General features: G+C 38.2%; 2 protein-coding genes and 1 long non-coding RNA gene across 19 annotated transcripts in view; 2 read left to right on the forward strand and 1 right to left on the reverse strand.

Annotated features, from left to right (window-relative positions):
- The window catches only part of LOC122459433, a 28,989-nt gene extending 23,597 nt beyond the window's left edge, over nucleotides 1–5,392 (forward strand). The window contains exon 3 of the long non-coding RNA XR_006280138.1: nucleotides 1,832–5,392. This is a non-coding gene — a long non-coding RNA (uncharacterized LOC122459433). The remainder of the gene's footprint in view (nucleotides 1–1,831) is intronic.
- The window catches only part of SDCCAG8 (SHH signaling and ciliogenesis regulator SDCCAG8), a 161,320-nt gene extending 146,874 nt beyond the window's left edge, over nucleotides 1–14,446 (forward strand). For 10 of the 11 annotated variants that reach the window (XM_038396374.2, XM_038396376.2, XM_043511458.1 and 7 more), the window contains 2 exons: nucleotides 7,729–7,855; nucleotides 14,071–14,446. In XM_038396374.2, the coding sequence (XP_038252302.1) occupies nucleotides 7,729–7,855; nucleotides 14,071–14,091 (148 nt within the window). In that variant the 3' untranslated portion in view covers nucleotides 14,092–14,446. Of the gene's footprint in view, nucleotides 1–7,728; nucleotides 7,861–14,070 lie in introns of those variants that run through there. The other variant, XM_038396383.2, reaches the window with a different exon arrangement.
- Nucleotides 14,036–20,983, reverse strand: part of AKT3 (AKT serine/threonine kinase 3) — a 281,463-nt gene continuing 274,515 nt past the window's right edge. For 4 of the 7 annotated variants that reach the window (XM_038396389.2, XM_038396387.2, XM_038396388.2 and 1 more), the window contains exon 15: nucleotides 15,611–19,148. In XM_038396389.2, coding sequence (XP_038252317.1) covers nucleotides 19,063–19,148 — 86 coding nt within the window. In that variant the 3' untranslated portion in view covers nucleotides 15,611–19,062. Of the gene's footprint in view, nucleotides 19,149–20,983 lie in introns of all 7 variants that reach the window. The other 3 variants (XM_043511466.1, XM_038396391.2, XM_043511467.1) reach the window with 1 other exon arrangement.

The following is a 20,983-nucleotide window of genomic DNA, read 5'->3' on the forward strand; positions in this document are numbered from 1 at the left end:
AGGGATTTGAAAACTTTCAACATCAACACTGCAAACTGGGAAGAAGGAGTTAGCAACAGGCTACTGCACCAGGGAGGCAAAGAGTCTGAAGAAAGGTGATGGGGAGAGAGAGGGAGAGAGAAGCAGAGAGTGCAAACAGAGAAAAGTGCAGCAGGCCTCAAGTACCAGTAGTGCTGCACCAGTCTCATCTTCTGGCCCTGTGCCATACACCTGCAACATCTGGGGCAAGGACTGCTACTCAAGAATTGGACTTTTTAGCAACTCACGATGCTGCAGCATGACACATAGCAACTGAATTGCTTTGGCGCTTACACCATTGTCTTTTGGGACCCACTGTTGCCATCTATCCATCAACTAGTAATTTTGAATGTCGCCGCTAAAAATTGTATTGGGGAAGGGCAGAAACTTACAGATGGATAGTTCTGCTTTGTTTTCTTTTAGTTTACAATTGACTTGTATTTGCTGTATGCTTTTTGGATTTTTTTTTTACCATCTTGCTTCTAAGACGACTATGTGCTTTTTAAAATTTATATAGTTTTTTCACAAATATGTGAGATTAATAAATAGCTGATAGATTTCAAAATAAGTGTGAAATTGTCTTGATATTGGGTTAGATTGCACTCTCATGCACCTTTGTGATTCAGAACTAACACTGGGCTCCCATGGAGTTACTCATGAATTACACCACTATTACTGAAAGCAGCATCTAGTCCATTGCCTCTACTTAAAAACAAAAACAAATAAATTAAATGTTACGAAAGGGACATTAGAAATGAGTGGGTTGCTGCTTTGCTTTCTGCCTAAAAGGAAAATCCTTTTCAGGTAGCTTTCTGTACAAATAACGTTCTCGGGGCTTTTTTTTATGACAAAACTTATTGATGCTGGAAAAAAATGGATCTGTATGCATCTGAACTTGTGATCCACCACTGCTCCTCTAGTCTACAGTTATGCAGTTGTTACCGTAATACAGATTTATGAAGACTCCCTTTTACTAAATGATTTATTACTCTTAGCTGAATTCCTTTGGCCATTGACTTTATTTCCAAGTCACTCCGTTCAGCTCAATTGGTTGCCTTCAGTTACCGTGGCAACCAGCAGATGGGGTTCTTTGACAAGGGTCAGTGGGGAGGCTGCTGCAGTATACCGGAAGAAAAGCTAAATAACACAGCTTTCAGCATGGACAGTCCTGCTCTGGCTGGCCAGGAGTAGTTATCAGATTACTTGTATTAAAACCTAATTAAGATGTGTGCCAGTAAATGCAGCATGGTTATTGAATCTGGTGATTTAGCTGCTGCAGGTTGCTGTAATTTAATCATACTACTTCAGCAAATTCAGCTATGCAGTGAAGAGTGGAAGTGTCTTGCATGCATAACCTGATGGCACTAAAGATTACTAAGTAATCTTTTAATGAGTCCACTTTTTCAAGTCTAAAATCCCCAATCCTGCTCTTAAGTCTGGAGGCTCTCTGCAAACCCCAATAGATCAGTTTATTGATAATAAATGTAAACATCTGGAGAGGGACTAACAAGCTTCATACCATCCTCTCCTCTTTGTTCATAGGCAGCTGTGGGATTATTGAGTATAATTTGGATTGTAAACTCCCTGGAGCAGAGACCTGTCAATGTATTTATGTCTAAAGCCTTGCTATTAGAATAGAAATACTAAATACTTCACTCCCGTGAAGATATCATTTTGTCTGGTACACAGAAAATGTCAACATAACTTTCTGTTGTGTTACTATCATTTTGTGCACTGAAACATTTTATTTTCTTTGGATGAGATTCACCACGGTGTAGAAGACCTGTCCAAAATCCAGTGTACCACCTACTAGCTGAGTGACAGCCTGAATAGTATTCTCTATTAGCTGGGATTCTTTTTACTTTGGTATTGTCTTTGCTAAATGTAATTTATGAGAGCTAAGAGGTATTGTATCCAGTAACTTCCTTTTCATCTCCATGCAGGTCTGTCCACTGAATGAGAACTCACAACGGGTACACCTACACTGCAAAAAAAAACCAACCACCAACAACCATCCAGCAGTGAGTCTCAGAGCCCAGGTTGACAGATTTGTGCTCATGCTACAGCACTAAAAATAGCAGTGTAGAAATTTCCACTCAGGATCTGAGACCCACCCACCTTGCCAGGTTTCAGAGCTGAGTTTCAGACTGAGTGGGAAGGTCTTTGCTATTTTTAGCACTTTAGCATGAGCCCCATGAGCCTGAGTCTGTAAACCCTGGGCTCTGAGACTTGTTGCCAGGTTCTCTATTTTTTTTTCCCTTGCAGTGTAGGTGTACCCTTAGACCCCGATTTTAGATTTAAGGGTATTTGTTGTGCAGAACATGAATATGTGGGACTCTATCCTGCAAGGTGTTGAGTACCCTCATCTCCTACTTCCTTTTAGGACCTGGCCCTTGGTCTCTGCCCCAAGGAACTTAACATACTAACTCGGATTTCTGAGGGTTCAGCATATACCTCACTTCAAAAACAGTGCCACCGCATCTTGGCCACTCTGCAATAAAGCTGCATGCACATTCTGAATAGCACCACTAACAGGTGATTATTAAGGTTTAGAATGAGAAGTTGTTTTCTCTTTGAAACAAACTAATTAAAGCTGCAGTTCCTTATGCCCCAAATCTTGTTTCCTTTTTTTATGTAACCAGTTGCCAACCTGTGCTTGTGTCCCACACTGCTATCTTTTGCTCTCTTACCCCTCTGTGTAAATTGGGAATTTTTGTAAAATGAGGCAACAGATGGAGAATAATTTTAAATGCATGATTTGTAGATGGGAGCTATTTCCTTTTGTCAGATTATGCTGTAAATAGTCTAAATGTAGGGTAGTGCTAGAATGGTTAGGATTTTGTTTACATAACTGAACTGCATAAGTAATACTTCTATAACTAAAGACTTGTTTCTCTTCACTTGCAATAGTTTGTCTCTTTAATTGAATTATCTTTCATGTGCTTAAAGCAAGATACGTCATCCTGTGTAGACGGACAATATGGGCCTGACCCAGTAAGGCTTTAGGGCCAGGTGGGCTATCTGCCAAGGAGCCGGTGGATTGTAGGATATTGATTTTGATCTGTAAAACATCAGATGCTCTGGGACCCATCTCTCTGGGAGACCACTGCTCTCCCTGTGCCAAGCTGCCAGAATTGGGATCAGCAAGGATGCCAGATCTGGAGCCCACTCATGAAAGAGAGGGGCAGCTGGCAGGGCATTCTGTATTAGGCATCCATCTATCATTTAAATTTCCTTCCTCTGATCCAAAATAGTGATATGCAATATCAAGGTAAAAACACCAGTTGCTTTGCTGTGAGGGTCTGGGAGGATGCTGATGGGGGGTTGTAGAGCTTAGCTAGGTCTTTAGTTGCTGGTGATGTTAATTATTGAGTAAAGAAATGTCCCTGGGGACCATGTTTTTAAAACATGTCAAGGCACTAGGGCAAAGGAGAGGTGGTGCCCTTTATGGAATGTTTATAAATCAGTCCAAGTTATTATTTTAATTTATTTAGTTGAAGTTGGCAGGAGTTGGACCAGGCTCTTAGCACTATCAGAGTTAAGGAACCTGGAGTCAAAAAGTTTTATAGACCACAAGACGCTAAAGGGATAGGACAGAACTCATAGGAGATTCTTTAGTTTTCCTTTGCTGTGTCTCTGTGAAGAAAGTAATTTATAATAGTAACCCCTTAACCCTGAGAGGGAATTTCTGGATGAAGAGTTCTAAGTGCTTTGTAAAAAGGGGTAAATAATATCTACCTTATAGCTGGGTGTGCTAAGGCAGGGAGAGATTATGTGACTGTCCTCAAATCACACAGTGAACCAGTGATGGAGCAGAGAATAGAACTCAACTCTCCCCAGTTTGGCATCGTATCCTCTAACTACACTGCTTCACAGTAGACATTGCTTCCTCTCTTGCACTGGAAGTGATATATTGCTTCTGGGAGAGTAACTGCATCTGTTTACACAAACTGGACACAATTTTAGGTCCCTGAAACAACACAACCAGAGTAAAGAAATATATACAGTAGTGAACTTGTGTGTTAATGTGTAATGCCTTAGAAGTTATACAAGGTAAGACTGTAATTAGCAGCACATTCTGTACTATCAGATGGTCTCTTTGTTCACTTGGTTGGCAGCTTAAAACCAGCTGTCAGGGTTTGCAGCTTGCTGGGTTGCGCTTACAGCTTTTTTCTGATCTCCAGTATATGATAATACAGCTTGTAAAATCAGCTCCTGTGCACATGTGCTAACATGATAATAGACATTGCTAAATACATAGCAATATAGTCCACACCAAGAGGACCATGTGGTCTGAAATGTGGCCATGCAGCAGCACTATTTCAGTAGTTTGGGGAGAAAAATCATATTATGGCGCATAGCAGATTGGAAAACATGGTTTTGGCATTGTCTCACATTGTCTTATTCTTTTCAACCTGGTTTTGTGCAACTTTTATTATGAAGATAGTGGTTTTTTTCAGTTTCAGCCGAGGAAGCTTTTACTAGTGCCAAAGTTGACCAGGGCAGTTCCTAAAAGTGTATATATTGCAAGGTGGCCACATGCGGAGCTGATGTATGTAAGTTCATTCAGTTTATTTTACACTTCAGTTGAGAGATAGTAAAGTACATGACAGAATTACTGCATAGAAACTTTCCAATTCCAGTTTGTCATTGGAGGTAGTTTAGGGGTGTAGCTATAGACGTTCAGCCTAGGTTATGTTGTCCTTTCATTCATGTGCACCCTGATTCACCAAGATACTTAAGCATATGCCTAACTAAGCGTGTAAGTAGTCCCATTACAGTCACATGTTTAAAGTTAGGCTTAATTGCAAGCCTAGTACAATAAATATGCAGGCCCTTAGCAACAATCACCCTACCTTGAAGAACTTGGTATTAAAAGACCTAAGCCACAAAGTTTGGATCCATGGCCCAAGCCACTAAACTTCATCTAAATTTGGTGGTGATTGTTTCCAGGATTTTGGATCAGTCAGATCAGATCCTAAGGTGGGGTCAGCTCTCCTGTTCCGATCTGGTTCCAAGCTCCCCCAGTGTTATGCTTGGCTTTGGGGTGTTGGGTCAGGCTCATCTCTGCATCTCATTTGATCATCAAGGAACTGCCAAGATGTCATTAATTAAAAAATAAATGTCTTATGACCCTTTAAAAGCTGGGCGTAGATCTGTTTCTTTACAAAATTGTGTTTTCTCCTTCTATGCACTCTGGTAAGGGGTTGTTTTTGTAGGATTTGTCAGAAGTGCTGATTGTTTAGGGCGGGGAAGGAAGTATTTCTTCACACAACACACAGTCAAGCTGTGGAACTCCTTGCCAGAGGATGTTGTGATATCTAAGATTATAATAGGGTTCAAAAAAGAACTGGTTAAATTCATGGAGGATGGGTGCATCAATGGCTATTAGCTAGGTTGGCAGGAATGGTATTCTTAGCCTCTGTTTGTCAGAAGGTGGGAATGAGCGACAGGGAATGGATCACTTGATGATTACCTGTTCTATTCATTCCCTCTGGGGAACTGGCCACTGTTGGAAGATAGGATACTGGGCTAGATGGATGTTTGGTCTGACCCAGTAGGGTCATTCGTATGTTGGGTGTTAATAGACATTCTACTTGCAATGACCCCAGTTGGAGGGTCAGCATCTATTCCCAGTTACTGCAGTGGCATCTGAGATAACACAGTATTTCACTCTAATGCTACCCAAGGAACGGTTCCGTTGTTAATGGCACCGAGATGTATAAATGTAAACAGATATGACAAAGGAGTCCATTTACGTTTTCCTTCGAACAAAAAACAAACACACAGCACCCCCCCAACCTGCAAGCACTAGTACAGTAATGGATATGAGCTCTTCAGATTATCTGAGGAGCTGTTTGTATGCAGCACTAGTGCTCCTATGCAGAATACTACAGTAGTTGTATGTTTCATGAACATAGGTTCTGAGTGTCTAACCTCAACTTGAAAGCTCTGCATGCATTATTTTGGTCAGGTAAATGTAGATGTAACACTTCCAATAGCATATGCTCTGGCTGTACTCAAGACTTTATTGTTGAGCCGTATTGTGACTGCTTTCATTTCTCAGACACCACCTGCCATATAGGTATCACACCTTACATACGCAGATGATGCTACCTTTGTTGTAGTGGCCCTGTATAGAACTTGTTCCATCCTGATATCCATTTTGTACAGTGACTATCTTCTCCTAATACAGCACCTAGCACAGGAAGGCCCCCTTTCTGATTCAGACCTTTGGGCACTGAAACAATGCAATTAATAATACCCTTCTATTCATCTGCTTTGTTATTTAGAGTCTATTTTATTGAGGATTTTTTTTCTTTTCATAATTCATCATAAAACTTACCGAGCACTACCACAGGAAAATATCCATGAACTTGAGCAAGTGAGGTGCATTTGTTTAAATACAGCTTCCAGCTTGTTTGCTTTTTTACTTTCCTTACTGAAGCAAATGGCAGATTTTTTCCTTTTTCACTTTTCCCTAAAAGGGCGCTTCCAGGCGCCCCGAGTGATAGACTAGCAGCATAGAGCTAGAGCAGTTACTGGGTTTTTCGTGACAAAGTGGTAAAAGTTCCTGAGGCTTGTCTACTGCTATGCTTACCCGCTGGTGCACCTGCCCTGGTGGGGGCCTTTGCTGTAAATTTGGGTACTTGTTATTTCTATTATCGATATGCTTGGCAGAATTAAATTATTTTTTTATAATTTCAAATAATAAGATTTTTTTTAGATTTTTACAGTTGCAGGAAATTATGGGGGGTTAATAGTTACTATTTACTGAGATTTAAAAACATTGCAATTCAAAAAGTTAAAGCTATATATCCTTTAAAATACAATCGCAGGTCAAAATATAAATATCCTTAAATCAAACTCCTAAGTTCTGAAGCAGCATTTTTCATATGTTGCCTATCTCTAAATTTTAGTTAGCAGCAACTGAATTTTTTTCTTCCATTTGTGTGTATGTGGTGAAATCAACATTTACCAACAAAAATCTAATCCTTCCAACCATAATTAAAGGCCAGGCTTTTGTGTTTCCAGTCTTATTCACCATCTCACTTACTCCATGTTTACACCCTTCCCCTGGGAATCCCTGTCACTGTATTTAAAGTTCATTGACCAGTTCAAAACATCTCTTCATCCCCTCTGAGTTAAGACCAGGATAATTGGAGAAGCCAAATGAATGTTGCTTCCTGTGAAGAGCATTGGGACCCAGTGTTGTGAAAAGCAATATGCCCAGATTGGGTTTAATAGGGTATCACACCATTGGTGAGCTTGGATTTTATTAGCTGTCTGTATGAGTGTCGATATAGGAAGTTTGCAGTGATGTTGATTCTGTTGCATTTGAAACGCAGAAGCCCTGGGAATGGGAATATCCCATTGACTCCTTTTCCTGTAGGACAGGAATGTGATGTAGGCAATTCTGAAATACATACACTAGAACATGGGTTCTGTTTTTTAATTGATGTCACTTAATGGTAAAACTAATTTATTAGCCCTTAAGCTTTTAATTTAAAAGTGAAAACATTTTAAAATGCTCCTGTTTTACGGGATGGGGATGAACTGTATTAAATATCCTTTGAAGAACAGTTGACTCCAACATGATGACCAAGCTGAGCTCTATTGCCATATATAAACTGTACTCTTGGGCGTTCATATCAAAGCCTTGTGGTAAATTCCAGAGCCCTGCTGTATCCTTTCATCTGTTTTATCCAGGTTATACCAGCTTGACAAGCATTGCCAAACCACTGCCCAGCAGCTAGTGGAGTTACTCAACAAACAGAATCAGCTCTTCAGAGAGAGGCAGATGCTAACAGAGGAGGTGCAGTTCCTGCGAACACAGGTACCATGCCAATACTGGAAACGAGAAAAGAAAATCCTAGAGAAATATTCTGCAGCCATCAAGAACTATAAAGACTTTGCTAAACAATCTTGTTTTAAGGTGGTTTTCCTTCTTGATGCATAATCTTCAGAGTCCAGAAATAACTCGTTGATTAAGAGGGATGGCAGGGCAGTTGTATCCACACCCTGATTAAACCTACTCTAAATTAAGAAAATGCTGTGAGGTGCATCTAAGCAGAACCAATACTACTTGTGCCAGTATCTCCTATCAGAAAAGGAGTACTTGTGGCACCTTAGAGACTAACAAATTTATTAGAGTATAAGCTTTCGTGACCTACAGCTCATTTCATCGGATGCATTTGGTGGAAAAAAAAAGTTTTTTTTTCCACCAAATGCATCCGATGAAGTGAGCTGTAGCTCACGAAAGCTTATGCTCAAATAAATTTGTTAGTCTCTAAGGTGCCACACGTACTCCTTTTCTTTTTGCGAATACAGACTAACACGGCTGCTACTATGTAACTCCTATCAGAAATCTTTGTTTCGTCCTTCATGTCAGATGATATAGTAAGCAACAGAAAATTCTTTAACAGCACTAGCGTGTAGTATTGAAATGTAATCATTTTGAAAACTGTAGTTTTAGGGTGTAACACCTGCCACTGAGTCCCTCACCCTCTGGTTGTGGTTTTGCAATCTCATTTCCCTGTTTTAAAAAAATGTTTTTGCCTTCCTTGTTGCAGTGCAAAAACCCCACCCAAACCAACACTACAGAGGGACCCGTGAACTCTCAGTGGGGATCTGTATGGGCACAGCAGTCCACCCTAGCACAAGAAGTGGCAGGGTTAGGGCCTTGCTTCTTGTAGGGGTGCAGTCCGCAAGATGCTGTTAAAAGTAACATTTTTCAGACACTGATTTTTAAGTTGGATGCTGCCCTTTTAATCATTCACTACTTTGAAAAGGAGGAGGAGAATCATGACTTTTTAAACTGTAACTGAACTGCTGAATTAAACATAGTCTCCAAATCTAGCACATAATTAACCCTTGTTTCTCTAAGTAAATTAACTGATTTGACCGTATCACTGTGATACCAAGCCATCTGGCTCATGAACAAAGCAAGTTCATACATGAAATTTGGACTCTCATTAGTGTGAACAGGACCAAGAGAGGAATTTGTAGTACCAAACTGCAGCGTGAAAGGAGAATCAATGTTTAATGCTAGCCTACTTTTTGGTGAACAGCAGCATGATTAAGAGTATGCATGGCAAATATCAGGATGCTTTATCCTAGAACTAAATAAAAAACCACACACATTATCATAGCATAGTAACTACAGGGAAATGTGATCTTTTTAATGCTGACTAGAGTACCCGAGTTACCAATTTTCCCTATATCTAGAATAAAAACTACTGTGCTACCTCCGATTTACCTGTCTGTGGTATCTGTGGGCAAATGTCATGGCAATCACTGGTTTCAGAGTATTAGCCGTGTTAGTCTGTATTCGCAAAAAAGAAAAGGAGTACTTGTGGCACTTTAGAGACTAACAAATTTATTTGAGCATAAGCTTTCGTGAGCTACAACATCCGATGAAGTGAGCTGTAGGTCACGAAAGCTTATGTTCAAATAAATTTGTTAGTCTCTAAGGTGCCACAAGTACTCCTTTTCTTTTATGGCAATCACTGTGTTTCATGTTTAAGCTCTTTAGAAGCTGAAGAATGTTTCATTAAGAGAAAGTGAAATAACCCTCCACAAAGGAGACTCTCTGAAGTCCACTAAGGACTCTGAAATGTGGCAGATTTTCAGTTAAAGCAGATAGTCATGGTTGTGTACTGCTGCCCACCTTCTAGATGTGCTGCTAACTAAATTGAATATTGTTACCACTGAAAGTTTGCTTTGCAGTTGTAAAGGATGCATTTGTTAAAATAGGGAACGTGTGCTGCAGTCAAGGCTTTTTACCACCAACACCTAGCAGTCTGGCCTGATTTAATTGTGCACAGCGTTCTTTAAGCTAAATTTATTGTTGCATGTTTTATTTTCAAATGTGCAACTGAAATGTCACTGATCCAAATAGAGCCATGAAGCTCAGACATGGATGCTGAGGGGACAAGATAGGAACCTGGATGGAATGGAGAAATGAGGACTACTTACAAAAACTTTAATGCAGATTTTTACATAGATAAGGTTTTAGGTAGAGAATAAGACATTTGTCTTGTGGTCTGACATGAGGATTGAAGGCTGCTCCCTGATTATTATTCAAATCACTATGTGATCCTGTAACAAACTGCTTTTTTCTTCAAAATTGTAGCAATTGCTGCATTTAATAGTGAAATGAATAGGAGAAGATATCTGAAAACGAAAAACAGGTTTACATTAGGGCTGTCAATTGCAGTTAGTGTCACATGAGTAACTCAGATTAATCAGGATTAAAAAAAATTAATTACACTGGTAAACAGACCACCAACTGAAACTTTTTTTGATTTTCTACATTTTCAAATATCAATTTCAACTACGACACAGAACACAAACTGCACAGTGCTCATCTTATAATATTTGTACCATAAAAATAATGAAATAGTATTTTTCAATTCACCTCCTACAGGTACTGAAGTGCAATCTCTATTGTGAAAGTACAATTTCAAATGTAGGTTTTTTGGTTACATAACTGCATGCAAAAACAAAACAATGTAAAACTTTTGAGCCTACAAGTCCACTCAGTCCTACTTCTTCAGCCAATTGCTAAGAGAAACAAGTTTGTAAATTAAAGGAGGGCAGCATTATCTCCTGTAAATATAAACAATTTCGCCAGAAAGTGAGAACAGACATTTGCATGGCACTTTTGTAGCTGGCATTGCGAGGTACTTATGTGCCAGATATGCTAAACTTTTGTATGCCTCTTCATGCTCCAGCCACCATTCCAGAGGATGTTTCCATGCTTGACACTTGTTTTAAAAAAAAAAAAGTGTTAATTAAACTCCTTGGGGGAGAATGGTATGTCTCCTTCTCTTTTTTACCTGCATTCTGCCATATATATTTCATGTTGTAGCAGTCTCAGACAATGATCCAGCACATGTTGTTCGTTTTAAGAACACTTTCACTGCAAATTTGACACCAATGTGAGATTTCTAAAAAGATAATTACAGCACTTGATTTAAGAATATGAAGTGCCTTCCAAAATCTGAGAGGGATGAGGTGTGGAGCATGCTTTCAGACATCTTAAAAGAGCAACACTGATGTGGACACTACAGAACCCAATCCACCAAAAAAGAAAATCAACCTTCTCTTGGTAGCATCTGCCTCAGATGATTAAAGTGAACATGAGTCGGTCTGCACTGCTTTGGATCATTATCATGCAGAATCCATCATCAGCATGGACACGTCTTCTAGAATGGTGGTTGAAGCAGCAAGGGATATATGAATCTTTAGTGCATCTGGCATGTAAATATCTTGCAATGCCAGCTACAACAGTGCCATAAGAACACCTGTTCTCACTTTCAGGTGACATTGTAAACAAGAAGCAGGTAGCATTATCTTCTGCAAACTTAAACAAACCTGTTTGTCTCAGTGATTGACCTTGTAGGTTCTAAAGTTTTACATTGTTTTGTTTTTGAACGCAGGGGTTTTTGATACATAATTCTATATTTGTAAATTCAACTTTCACAATAAAGAGATTGTACTACTGTACTTGTATGAAGTGAATTGAAAAATACTATTTACAGTGCAAATATTTGTACAGTGCCCACTTCATATTTATTTTTTATTACACTTTGTATTCGGTGTAACTGAAATCAATATTTTTGGATGTTTTCTACATTTTCAAATATTTAAATGATATTCTATTGTTTAACAGCACAATTAATCATTGTTAATTTTTTTAATCACTTGACAACCTTAGTTTACATGTAATTTGACATGGAAGTCATCTCACCCTTGGCATTATTGGTACCAGTGTGACCACGCTGTCCAAGCTACAGGTATTCATATTCCCAAATACACACTACTTTTTGTGCTGAAAATTTAATCTAACATTTTAAAATGGCTAGCTACACTTTAATCCAGTTACACGAGCGAGGAAAACAAAAACTGAATAGTACATTTAGCATCTATATTTGCCTTAAGAGACAAGTTAATTTTATTACACTCTAACCCCATGTTAGTATTTCCCTTATTCCACAAAAGTGTCTAGAGTGTTCCGAAAATCTTTTCAGCCAAAATATTCTTACATTTGCTGGACAAGTTCTTGTGATTTTACCAATTTAACAAAAAGGCCATTCCTGCCAGTTTTTCAACTATCACAAGGAACGGGACTTGAGGGTTCTTAGCACCTTCAACATGTTAAACACCTGATTTGGTACTATCACAAGTGAAAAGAGGTTTTAATTTCTGGAGAAAGTGGTCAGTGTGAACTACACACTTCACAAATAATATCAGCTGTTGCCTTATGACTGAGGGTGTCACTGTATTATTTTATTATAGCAATTTGCTCACAAAGTTGTAATGAAGGTTCTGGGAGTTTTAAGTTAGAAATAATCATTTTGAAAATATTTGTCCCACAGCCCAGAGGAGAACTTTAAATCCTCAATCCCCTCTAACCCAGGTTGAATTTAATTAGCAACGGACCTTCTAATTTCCCTTTTCTGATCAGTATCTATTTCTTCCTCTCATGAAACTCAGAACATGTTCTTTGCACTTGTCTCTCTCGTAGCTGCAAATGGGTTAAATATTGTCAATTGCTTGGTACACCACCCACTGTCTAAGATGCTCGCAGGCCATGATCTTCATTGACAGATTTAAGGCCAGAAGGGACCATTATGATAATCTGGTCTGATATAACCAGGGCTTTGGAGCTGTGCTCTGGCTCTGCTCCAGCTCCACTGCTCCAGAGCTGCTCCGTGCTCCAGCTCCAGGCTTTGCTCCAAAGCCCTGGATATAAAAAGCTATAGAACTACAGCCAGTAATTCCTGCTTGAAGTCCTTTACTTCTGTTTGAACTATACCATATTTTTTACAAATAAACTGCTTCAAAACAAGGAGCCCAAGATTAGGGTCCAAAGGCCCTATTTACAAACCTACTTAACTGGCCGGATTTCAAAACGGGCTGAGTGCTTATGAAAGGCCACTAAAGTAAGTACCTAATCATGGCATTTAAGCTCCCACTTTTGAAAGTCTGGCTTCTGCTCTGAACTCGTGTTGCTCCCAAATCAGGAGAGTCAGCAATAATGCTGAGCTCTCTCTATACCCAACTATCAGAGAGAGAATCTGTTTCACTCCCACCCAAGTTATGCTATATAAAGGTTTAATAATATACAGTATATAAAACAGTTTAATTGCGATAGATCCCTTTTTGACATAGTTCCTGGTACTGTATTGAGGGGGGCATATACTAGTCTCTCCCCTCAACTGCCTTAATAGACTGTTTGTTTACCAGATTATTGGCTTCCCTAAATGGGCCACATCTTGTTAAAGAGCAAAATTCTCCTTGCTTAATCCAGTGCCCTCTGAATTCTAGGAGCAACTCAAGTCCTAATTACCTTATAAATTTCAATAAAAGCTTCAGTCATCTAAAGATAGAATAGCTGTAAGAACATTAGAAATTTAAGTGGCCTTTTTCTCAATTTACATGAAACAACTTTGATCAAAATTTAATCTAATTTAGATAGTTAATGATGGTCCAATGAGCAGTATTTTAGCTGGGATAGTGAAGTACTAAAATTCAAGTGTTTACATACCCACAATAGCTATGAAAAGCAGAAAAGTTGCAAATTAGTCTTCCCACCAGAGGTTTCTTAACAGAAGCAGCTTCCTGTTTTGATACAACAGCCCACACTATCTACAGTCTGAACAATTCACAGTAAATAGTCTGTGGCATAAACCTGCCACCTCTTTCCTGGAAAAGAAAAGGGGCAGTACCTTAGACTGCCCTAAAACAAAAGCTCTTACTTACTGCTAAACATGAACAATGACTAGAGCTCCTGGAGAGCTTGTTTTTCAGGGAGCAAATGGCTCTGTTCTCACTACCTGTAAGATTTTGGAAAAAGCCAAGGACAGCAGGTCCACAGGAAGTTTAACTTTGAAAATTTGTTTACATAGCATTACCCCATTCCTAACTGAGGAACTTCATTTCTGAGAACTTAACCACAGGAAGAAGAGGCATTTCTAATTTGTTTGTGTAAGTAACTGTGCAACACAAGTTATTTATAATCCCATATTTTTTTTTATCTTTCAGTTACCCTGTGTACCAGTCTGAATGCTGACTTGGTTGAAGCTGACCCAAAGCAATGTTTCAAGTGAAAAAACTCTTGCTGGTTCAGTTCAGTTGATTTACTTTAGCTGTTTCACACATAGCATTTAAATCATTAAACCTTTTTGAATGCGAACACCTTTCCAAAGTTTGAAATAAGACTTCCAGCATGCGAGTTTTCCCAAGTTCTTCCTGTGAAGTGGTTAGGCTCAAGATCAAGTTAAAATTGCAGGTGCACAGGATGCATTTAACATTTAGTTTGTGTAATTTTTAAGAAAATATTTTAAATGTATTTTGTAACTTATTCCAGCAGGTGTGTCTTGTTACATATGTAAATACCAATAAACTTACCTTGATTTTTGTGTGTGTGTCATTTTGAATTTGAGGGGAAGCTGTGCAGTTATCTTTTGGCATATAACACCTTATATATGCTGGTCACCTTTAGTAATAAGGGGAAGGAAGTTTTCAAGATATGTAGCTAACTGGAAATTTTTTCCTTTAAATAACTGAAGAAATCTTGTACAAGGCTAAGTTCTCATCTAATGCTAAGTGTTTTATAATATGAAGTAATTTGCATGAGCTCTTGGTTAGCACTCAAATCAAAGCTTTAAAAAATTAGCTTTCACGGACCAGATAAATTCTTTCCTAGGTGATTAAAATGCTAACATACCTTAATAAATAAGTACTTACAGAACAAACACTTGCATGGTGCATCACTCTCTAAAGGTTAAATTCACATCACCTGCATAAAGCTGGAACAACAGTCTATATTCAAGAGAACTACAGAAGTAAGGTAGGTGAAATCCACCTCAACCCACGTGGTGGTAGCATCCTGTACGAACCTGATCACAGCCTGAAACTTCTTTAAAGTATACCCTGTAGTGATCTATGCTTCAGTAAAAAGAAAGGCCTATGTAATCATTAGGTGACTAAAGGAATCCAAGCTAATTCAAAGCCTTTAGAGTAACATACATGTTATTTAAATACAACTAGTAAAACTATTGCTACATTTAGCTCAGTCATAAGAAGCTTGGTGCTTTTTTCAGGAGTAGATGTTGACTTTAAGTGACAGAAACTGGATATCAAATTGTATTTGAAAGATGTCAAATTAAAGGTTGTATATTTATCAATGAGACTGCACAGCGAGGTACATTGGCCATCAGATTACATGCATGATAAGAAAAGGAAATCATGATGTACATATTTTATAAAAAGAAACTAGGTGAGGGCCATTCGGATTTCAAAACTGGATGATCTTCCTGAAATTTAAAAAAAAAAAAAAAAAGTACTAGATGTCATGATCAGTAATGTTTAAACTAACTCACACACTTGAGATATCATATGTGATTTGCAATACAATGAAAAACTAAAGCAAGCAGATTTTCACCACCGTATACGGCACAAGCTAGGAATTTTATCCTACATATATTTAATATCCAATATAAAAAGTACTTCATTTGCAGCAAACTTCAACATACGTATTTACAAAACTTCAGAAGAAAAGCAGCATTAATAAACACAGAAGTAGCAGATTGACATAGTGCTTTATTTAAGCTGTCTGTACGAAGGAAAATAATGTGCATCCCTATCATATACGTGTAAAAATACTAAGGATGTACAGTGTACAAAAACAGTTTCTTGTAGTTATTTCACATCCTTGTGGGTCATATACTTAAGGAAATAAACAGTTTAAGTATGACCAACAGTTATACAGTTTCTTGGTTTCATAGTTGTCTGCTTAATATCCTTAACCACATGACTAGATCTTGCAAGTATCTAATGAAAGAACTAGCAAGATCAAGAAATGTCAAACTCTAAAGCTACAGGGAGGTAATTCAATTACCAATTTAGAGGGTTTTTTTATTTAAATAAATACTTTACATTTCATGCTTGCCTGTAATGCACTACCAGGAGCAAGATAAGGAAATTCTACTGTAGACAGTACAAACAGTAGCAGCAAAGTGTGTACATTGAGGTGTAACATAGACCCTGCAGTTAGTAAGGAAGGCCCTTACTTTTGTACTCTAGGAGAAGCACATGGCCCCTGCAAGAACAGTCAGCTTTAAGAAGCCACAAATAAAGATGACATGACATGTCAAAAGAAAAATGTAAAACAATACTGGAATAAATGTTCCTTTAGCAACAGGAATGTATTGGATTAGTGTGGAAAGCAAAGCTCTGTGCAAAACTGCCAAAATCCAAACAGAAATGACACATTTCCTCAAAGATGGCTGCAGTATAAGAGGGCATACTGTATGTCATGGAAGTCAGTACAAGCTGGAGTCAAAGTCTGAAATGTACTATGATTGGAAGGCTCAAGATACCAGCTACTGACTGCTGTCCAAATCCAAACTACAGCTGAGGACAAGCAGAAGAGAGATGTTTCAGCCATCTCTCTCAGCACAGCTTTGAGATTTCTCTTTTGTCTATTTCGAACATTGGTAGCAGAAGTCAGGAATTCCCAAACTCCAGGCAGCATTCAGTTAATATTAACTGTGTCTGTAATAAACTTGATAAAAGGTAGTTGTGGAGACAGGTTATGCAATTCAGCGTGAAGTCTTAAAGTTTTCAAACAATTGATATTTACGGCAAACTACATAAGCAATAATGATCTAACCACAGGGCCTGTCCTACACATGAGGAACCATCAGCCCGAAGCACAACACTGGCTTCTCATTAAACTTAAGGAAATGCACAAGGTATTTATTGCTAACACAAACTGGAAAAAAAGGAAAAATGGAGGCATATACTGGAGATTTTTAAACAACACAGTTTTAGTTTGTATCTATGAGGCATTTCTAGAGAAATGGTCAATGTTCTATTTACTATTTAGTTCATTTAAATCATCACTATTTCAGTGTAGAATAGACCTATGATGTATTGACTGTGCGCCTTTCCCTCTGAAGTGCCATTCTCTAAAGATGAGTAGTGTTACAAGGTGAAAGGATGAGATCATATGTGGTTAGAGCATACACAAAGATACACCTCTTATCTGTCGATTATTAAAGATAAAACTTTGCTTAGGTAGAAACATGAAAAATTATCTGAATGAGTCTGTCTTAGCTGCCTTGCTAAAATGCCCATCTACCCCTTGACCACCTCAGCACATCCACTGCCAGCAGTGATCTTCATGCTAAGATATCTCAACTTTAAACGTCAAGAGGATAAGGCATCTGCATATGAACATTTCTTCTTTCAAAAGTCATTTACTAAGTGATACAATGCTATCAATAATACTGAGATATCACATTCTACATGGGAGCTAACAAGGTACTTCAATAATAATCCCAGGATTTTCTGATGTCATTAGCAAGGGCACATACTCACCCTTACTGCACTTCCTGGCAACTTTGGAATATCCCAACTCCTAGCACCAAAAGGTTTATTATTCAAATGATCTTTAATGAAGAACAAAGATAAGATTTGTGCACACATCCTGTTAAATACAGATCTTCAGAAATGGAAAGACAACATTTTCCTTTCAGTGTGGTGTTTACCATGATAGTTTAAATTCAGTCAGTCAGTTATTGTCATACTTCACATGCTGGGTTTCATTACCTACTTGGTTCAGGTCAAATGTTACCATCAGTCTACTGTTTGTAGAATTACAATAAAGTGCTTTTCTTGTAATCATTGGGGTCTCAATTGTTTGAATGCATTTTCTCCATATAAAACCAAAAATTTCTGTTGTGCTGCCAGGCTTTTATATTACTTTAAACTTTAGTGGAGCACAGACATAGCATTTTTGACCTCTTGGCACATGGAGTTGGAATGTCCTCATCTACAGCACCAAAGAATTATGACAGTATTTCATCCACAAAAGCCCAATTCTAAGTAATATGTACAATTTCAGAGCCTTATTAAAATTTCCACATGGGAGAAAAAGTGCGTTATTCTCTTCAGCTTGTACAGTCCTTCCATATATTACAAAACAAACTGCTATAAGCCTGTTCTAAGATGTAGCAGCATTTGCAAACCTGAAGCATACAATCCTTATCACTAAAAATAAATACTACCGCAGTGTGTGTGTGTGTGTGTGTATATATATATATATATATATATATATATTCATTCATTCATTCATTCAGAGTTAAACACCTGGAGGAAAGCTAATTCACAAACTCAAAATAAAAACAAATATGGCAAACACCTGTTTACCTTGGTGCACAAATTTTGGTGAAAAGCAATACCATTATGCCTGTCTACATTCTTCAGCCATCAGAGGTGATGTATATCAAGAAAGACAGAGAAAAGCATGAGAAAGATGTTATCTGGTGCAAATTATAAGACCTTTAAACAACTTCAAATGCTGCTTTTATGCCTTCGTTTCTTGCATGTAGAATGCTTAATTCTCCATGATTGCACGTGAATCTGGAAGTCTAAGTGGCAGGCTGGGTGAGCCCAGCCCTTCTGCTTCTTCTGTAGAATCCAACAGTAATTAAAATGGTTCCCAAACACATTCCAGCCAGATGTTAATGACATAGACCTGCTTCAAGTAATGATATGCCTAACAAAAACCTTGCATATTTACATCACCACCCCTACCTTTCTTGTTCTGACCAGCACAAACAGATGCAAGAAAACATTATAAACTCATCTTTTTTAGACTAATTACAATTCTGATTTGTCTTCTAGAAGAAATGAGAAAATGCATCGGGAACCCACATGTTTCTTTGAGCCCCCACTGTATACAATGAAGGATTTAAGTCATCTTATTTCAAAAGATTTCAAAATTACTTCTTGACGTTGCTATTATACTGAGACAGGAGGAGCAGCAACAGGAGGAGACAGACTGATACAAAATTTCATGCAAAAAACAAAAAGGCCCGTTGGAGAGGGAGGGAACTTTTCAATTTTGAATGACCTCTGAAAGTGCCCCTGCAATCTTAATAGCTAGTACTGGTGGTGATGTTCAGGAATTGTTTTCAGTGATAAACCTAAGATGACAGTGAAGCAGAAGAACAAACAAAAAAAAAGTTATTCTCGTCCGCTTGCAGAGTAGGAAAACTGAGGGAAATGTGGCCGCCTCTCGTTGTCCATGCAGTCCATACCATCCTCATCATCTGTGGGAGGGGAAAGCTTCATGTTTTAATTTATTCACCACAAAATTATTTTTTAATTGTCTGTTAAATAACATTTCAGTGACTGTTGTATAAAACGGGTCGAATTTAAGTAAAACCAGATAAGTATATATTTATAGTGTATTTCTTTTATATATATGTATGTATTACTTCAGAATAGCACCTGAAAATTCCAACCACCTTTGCAACTGTCTACAATAGTCAACATGTGCCAGTTAGAGACCAGCCAATATTGGCGATGAAAAGCTGGGGAAGAAAACTCTCTGCTGTCTTCAGGAGAAAACTGCTCTATTTTCTTAGGGAGCAAACTATTTCTCAAATTGATCGGGGAACTTTTTTTTTTTTTTTTTTTTTACAGTGATTCAAATTTAAAGATTCTTCTATTTTGAAAGATTTGCTTTTGTTAAAATGGAGACTGCTGCTAGAACATGTAATAATCTCAAAATAGAAAAAATGTTTAAAGAGTGACCACGCATACAAGTTGCGCATAGTATTTTTTTTTAAATTGAAAAATAGTTAATTTAGCTTTGCAATATTTCCTGGAATGCACACTAAATTCTTAAATTATATACATTAAAAAAACCTATCTTTAGAGACTGCAATTGAAATTGTTCTTCTCAATGACATACTTATGTCTTCATATATTCCAGGCAAAGAATCTAGAATTAATGCAACTTTTGAGTAATCAAGTTCTCAAAAGTGAGTACATGTGGAAGTAACAATCAATACTTAATTCTGCCTCATTGTGCTTATGCTTTCAAATATGGTCTCCTTTTATATTTAAGTTTAAACTAGCACAATATATACTTTTTTATATCACCATACTTAACATAAAAGTTACAGATGTATTTAAAATAATCAGTCTGATTTTTAAATTTCAGTGAGATCCACAAAACAGGCCAAGTGTGAAGAAAAACGGTTCTTCAACTAACAGTTGTATAGTAACTTCTTGCTTAACGCTGTAGTTATGTTCCTGAAAAACACTCTATACACACATACACACATATACATATACACAGTATAAGTTTTAAACAATTTTAATACTATACGCAGTATAAGTTTTAAACAAACAATTTAATACTGTACACAGCAATGATGATTGTGAAGCTTGGTTGAGGTGGTAAAGTCAGAGGGTGGGATATTTCCCAGGGAATGCCTTACTGCTAAATAATGAACTAGCACTCAGCTGAGCCCTCTAGGGTTAACACATTGTTGTTAATGTAGCCTCACTCTCTACAATGTAGCAGGAATGGAGGGAGGGGAGACAGCATGGCAGAGAAAGACAGAGAGAGACATGCATTGCCCCTTTAAGTATGCTGACTCCACTCTAAGTACATTACCTTTTTAAGTAGATCAGCAAGTTGAGACAGCGGCTGCTGCCAGCCAGCTCCCTGTCCTGAGCCCTGTCATGTCTTCCCCCCCATCCCGCCCCCATTTTGTGGAGATAAGGTACAGGAGCAGAGGGAGGGGGACACCCTGACATTAGCAGGAGGCTGCACATGGCAGTGGGGAGAGGACAGCAAAACTGCTGGCAATTGATAGCTTGCTGGGCAGCTGCCGCACAGGAAGCTGATGTGGGGCTGCCAGTCCATCCTGGTTCCAAGCCCCCACCACCTAGCTCCAAGAGCTGCTCTTTCTGCAAGCAGTGGACAAAGCAGGCAGCTGCCAAACAATGTTGTAAGGGAGCACTGCACAACTTTAAATGAGCATGTTCCTAATTGATCAGCAACATAACAACATTAACTGGGATGACTAAGTGAGAAGTTACTGTAGTTTTAAAGTGCAGGCTCAGATTCTTTAGTTCAGGGCAGTCACTT

Source organism: Dermochelys coriacea, chromosome 3 (assembly GCF_009764565.3).
Source record: "Dermochelys coriacea isolate rDerCor1 chromosome 3, rDerCor1.pri.v4, whole genome shotgun sequence".
In the NCBI taxonomy this organism is placed as follows: domain Eukaryota; kingdom Metazoa; phylum Chordata; order Testudines; family Dermochelyidae; genus Dermochelys; species Dermochelys coriacea.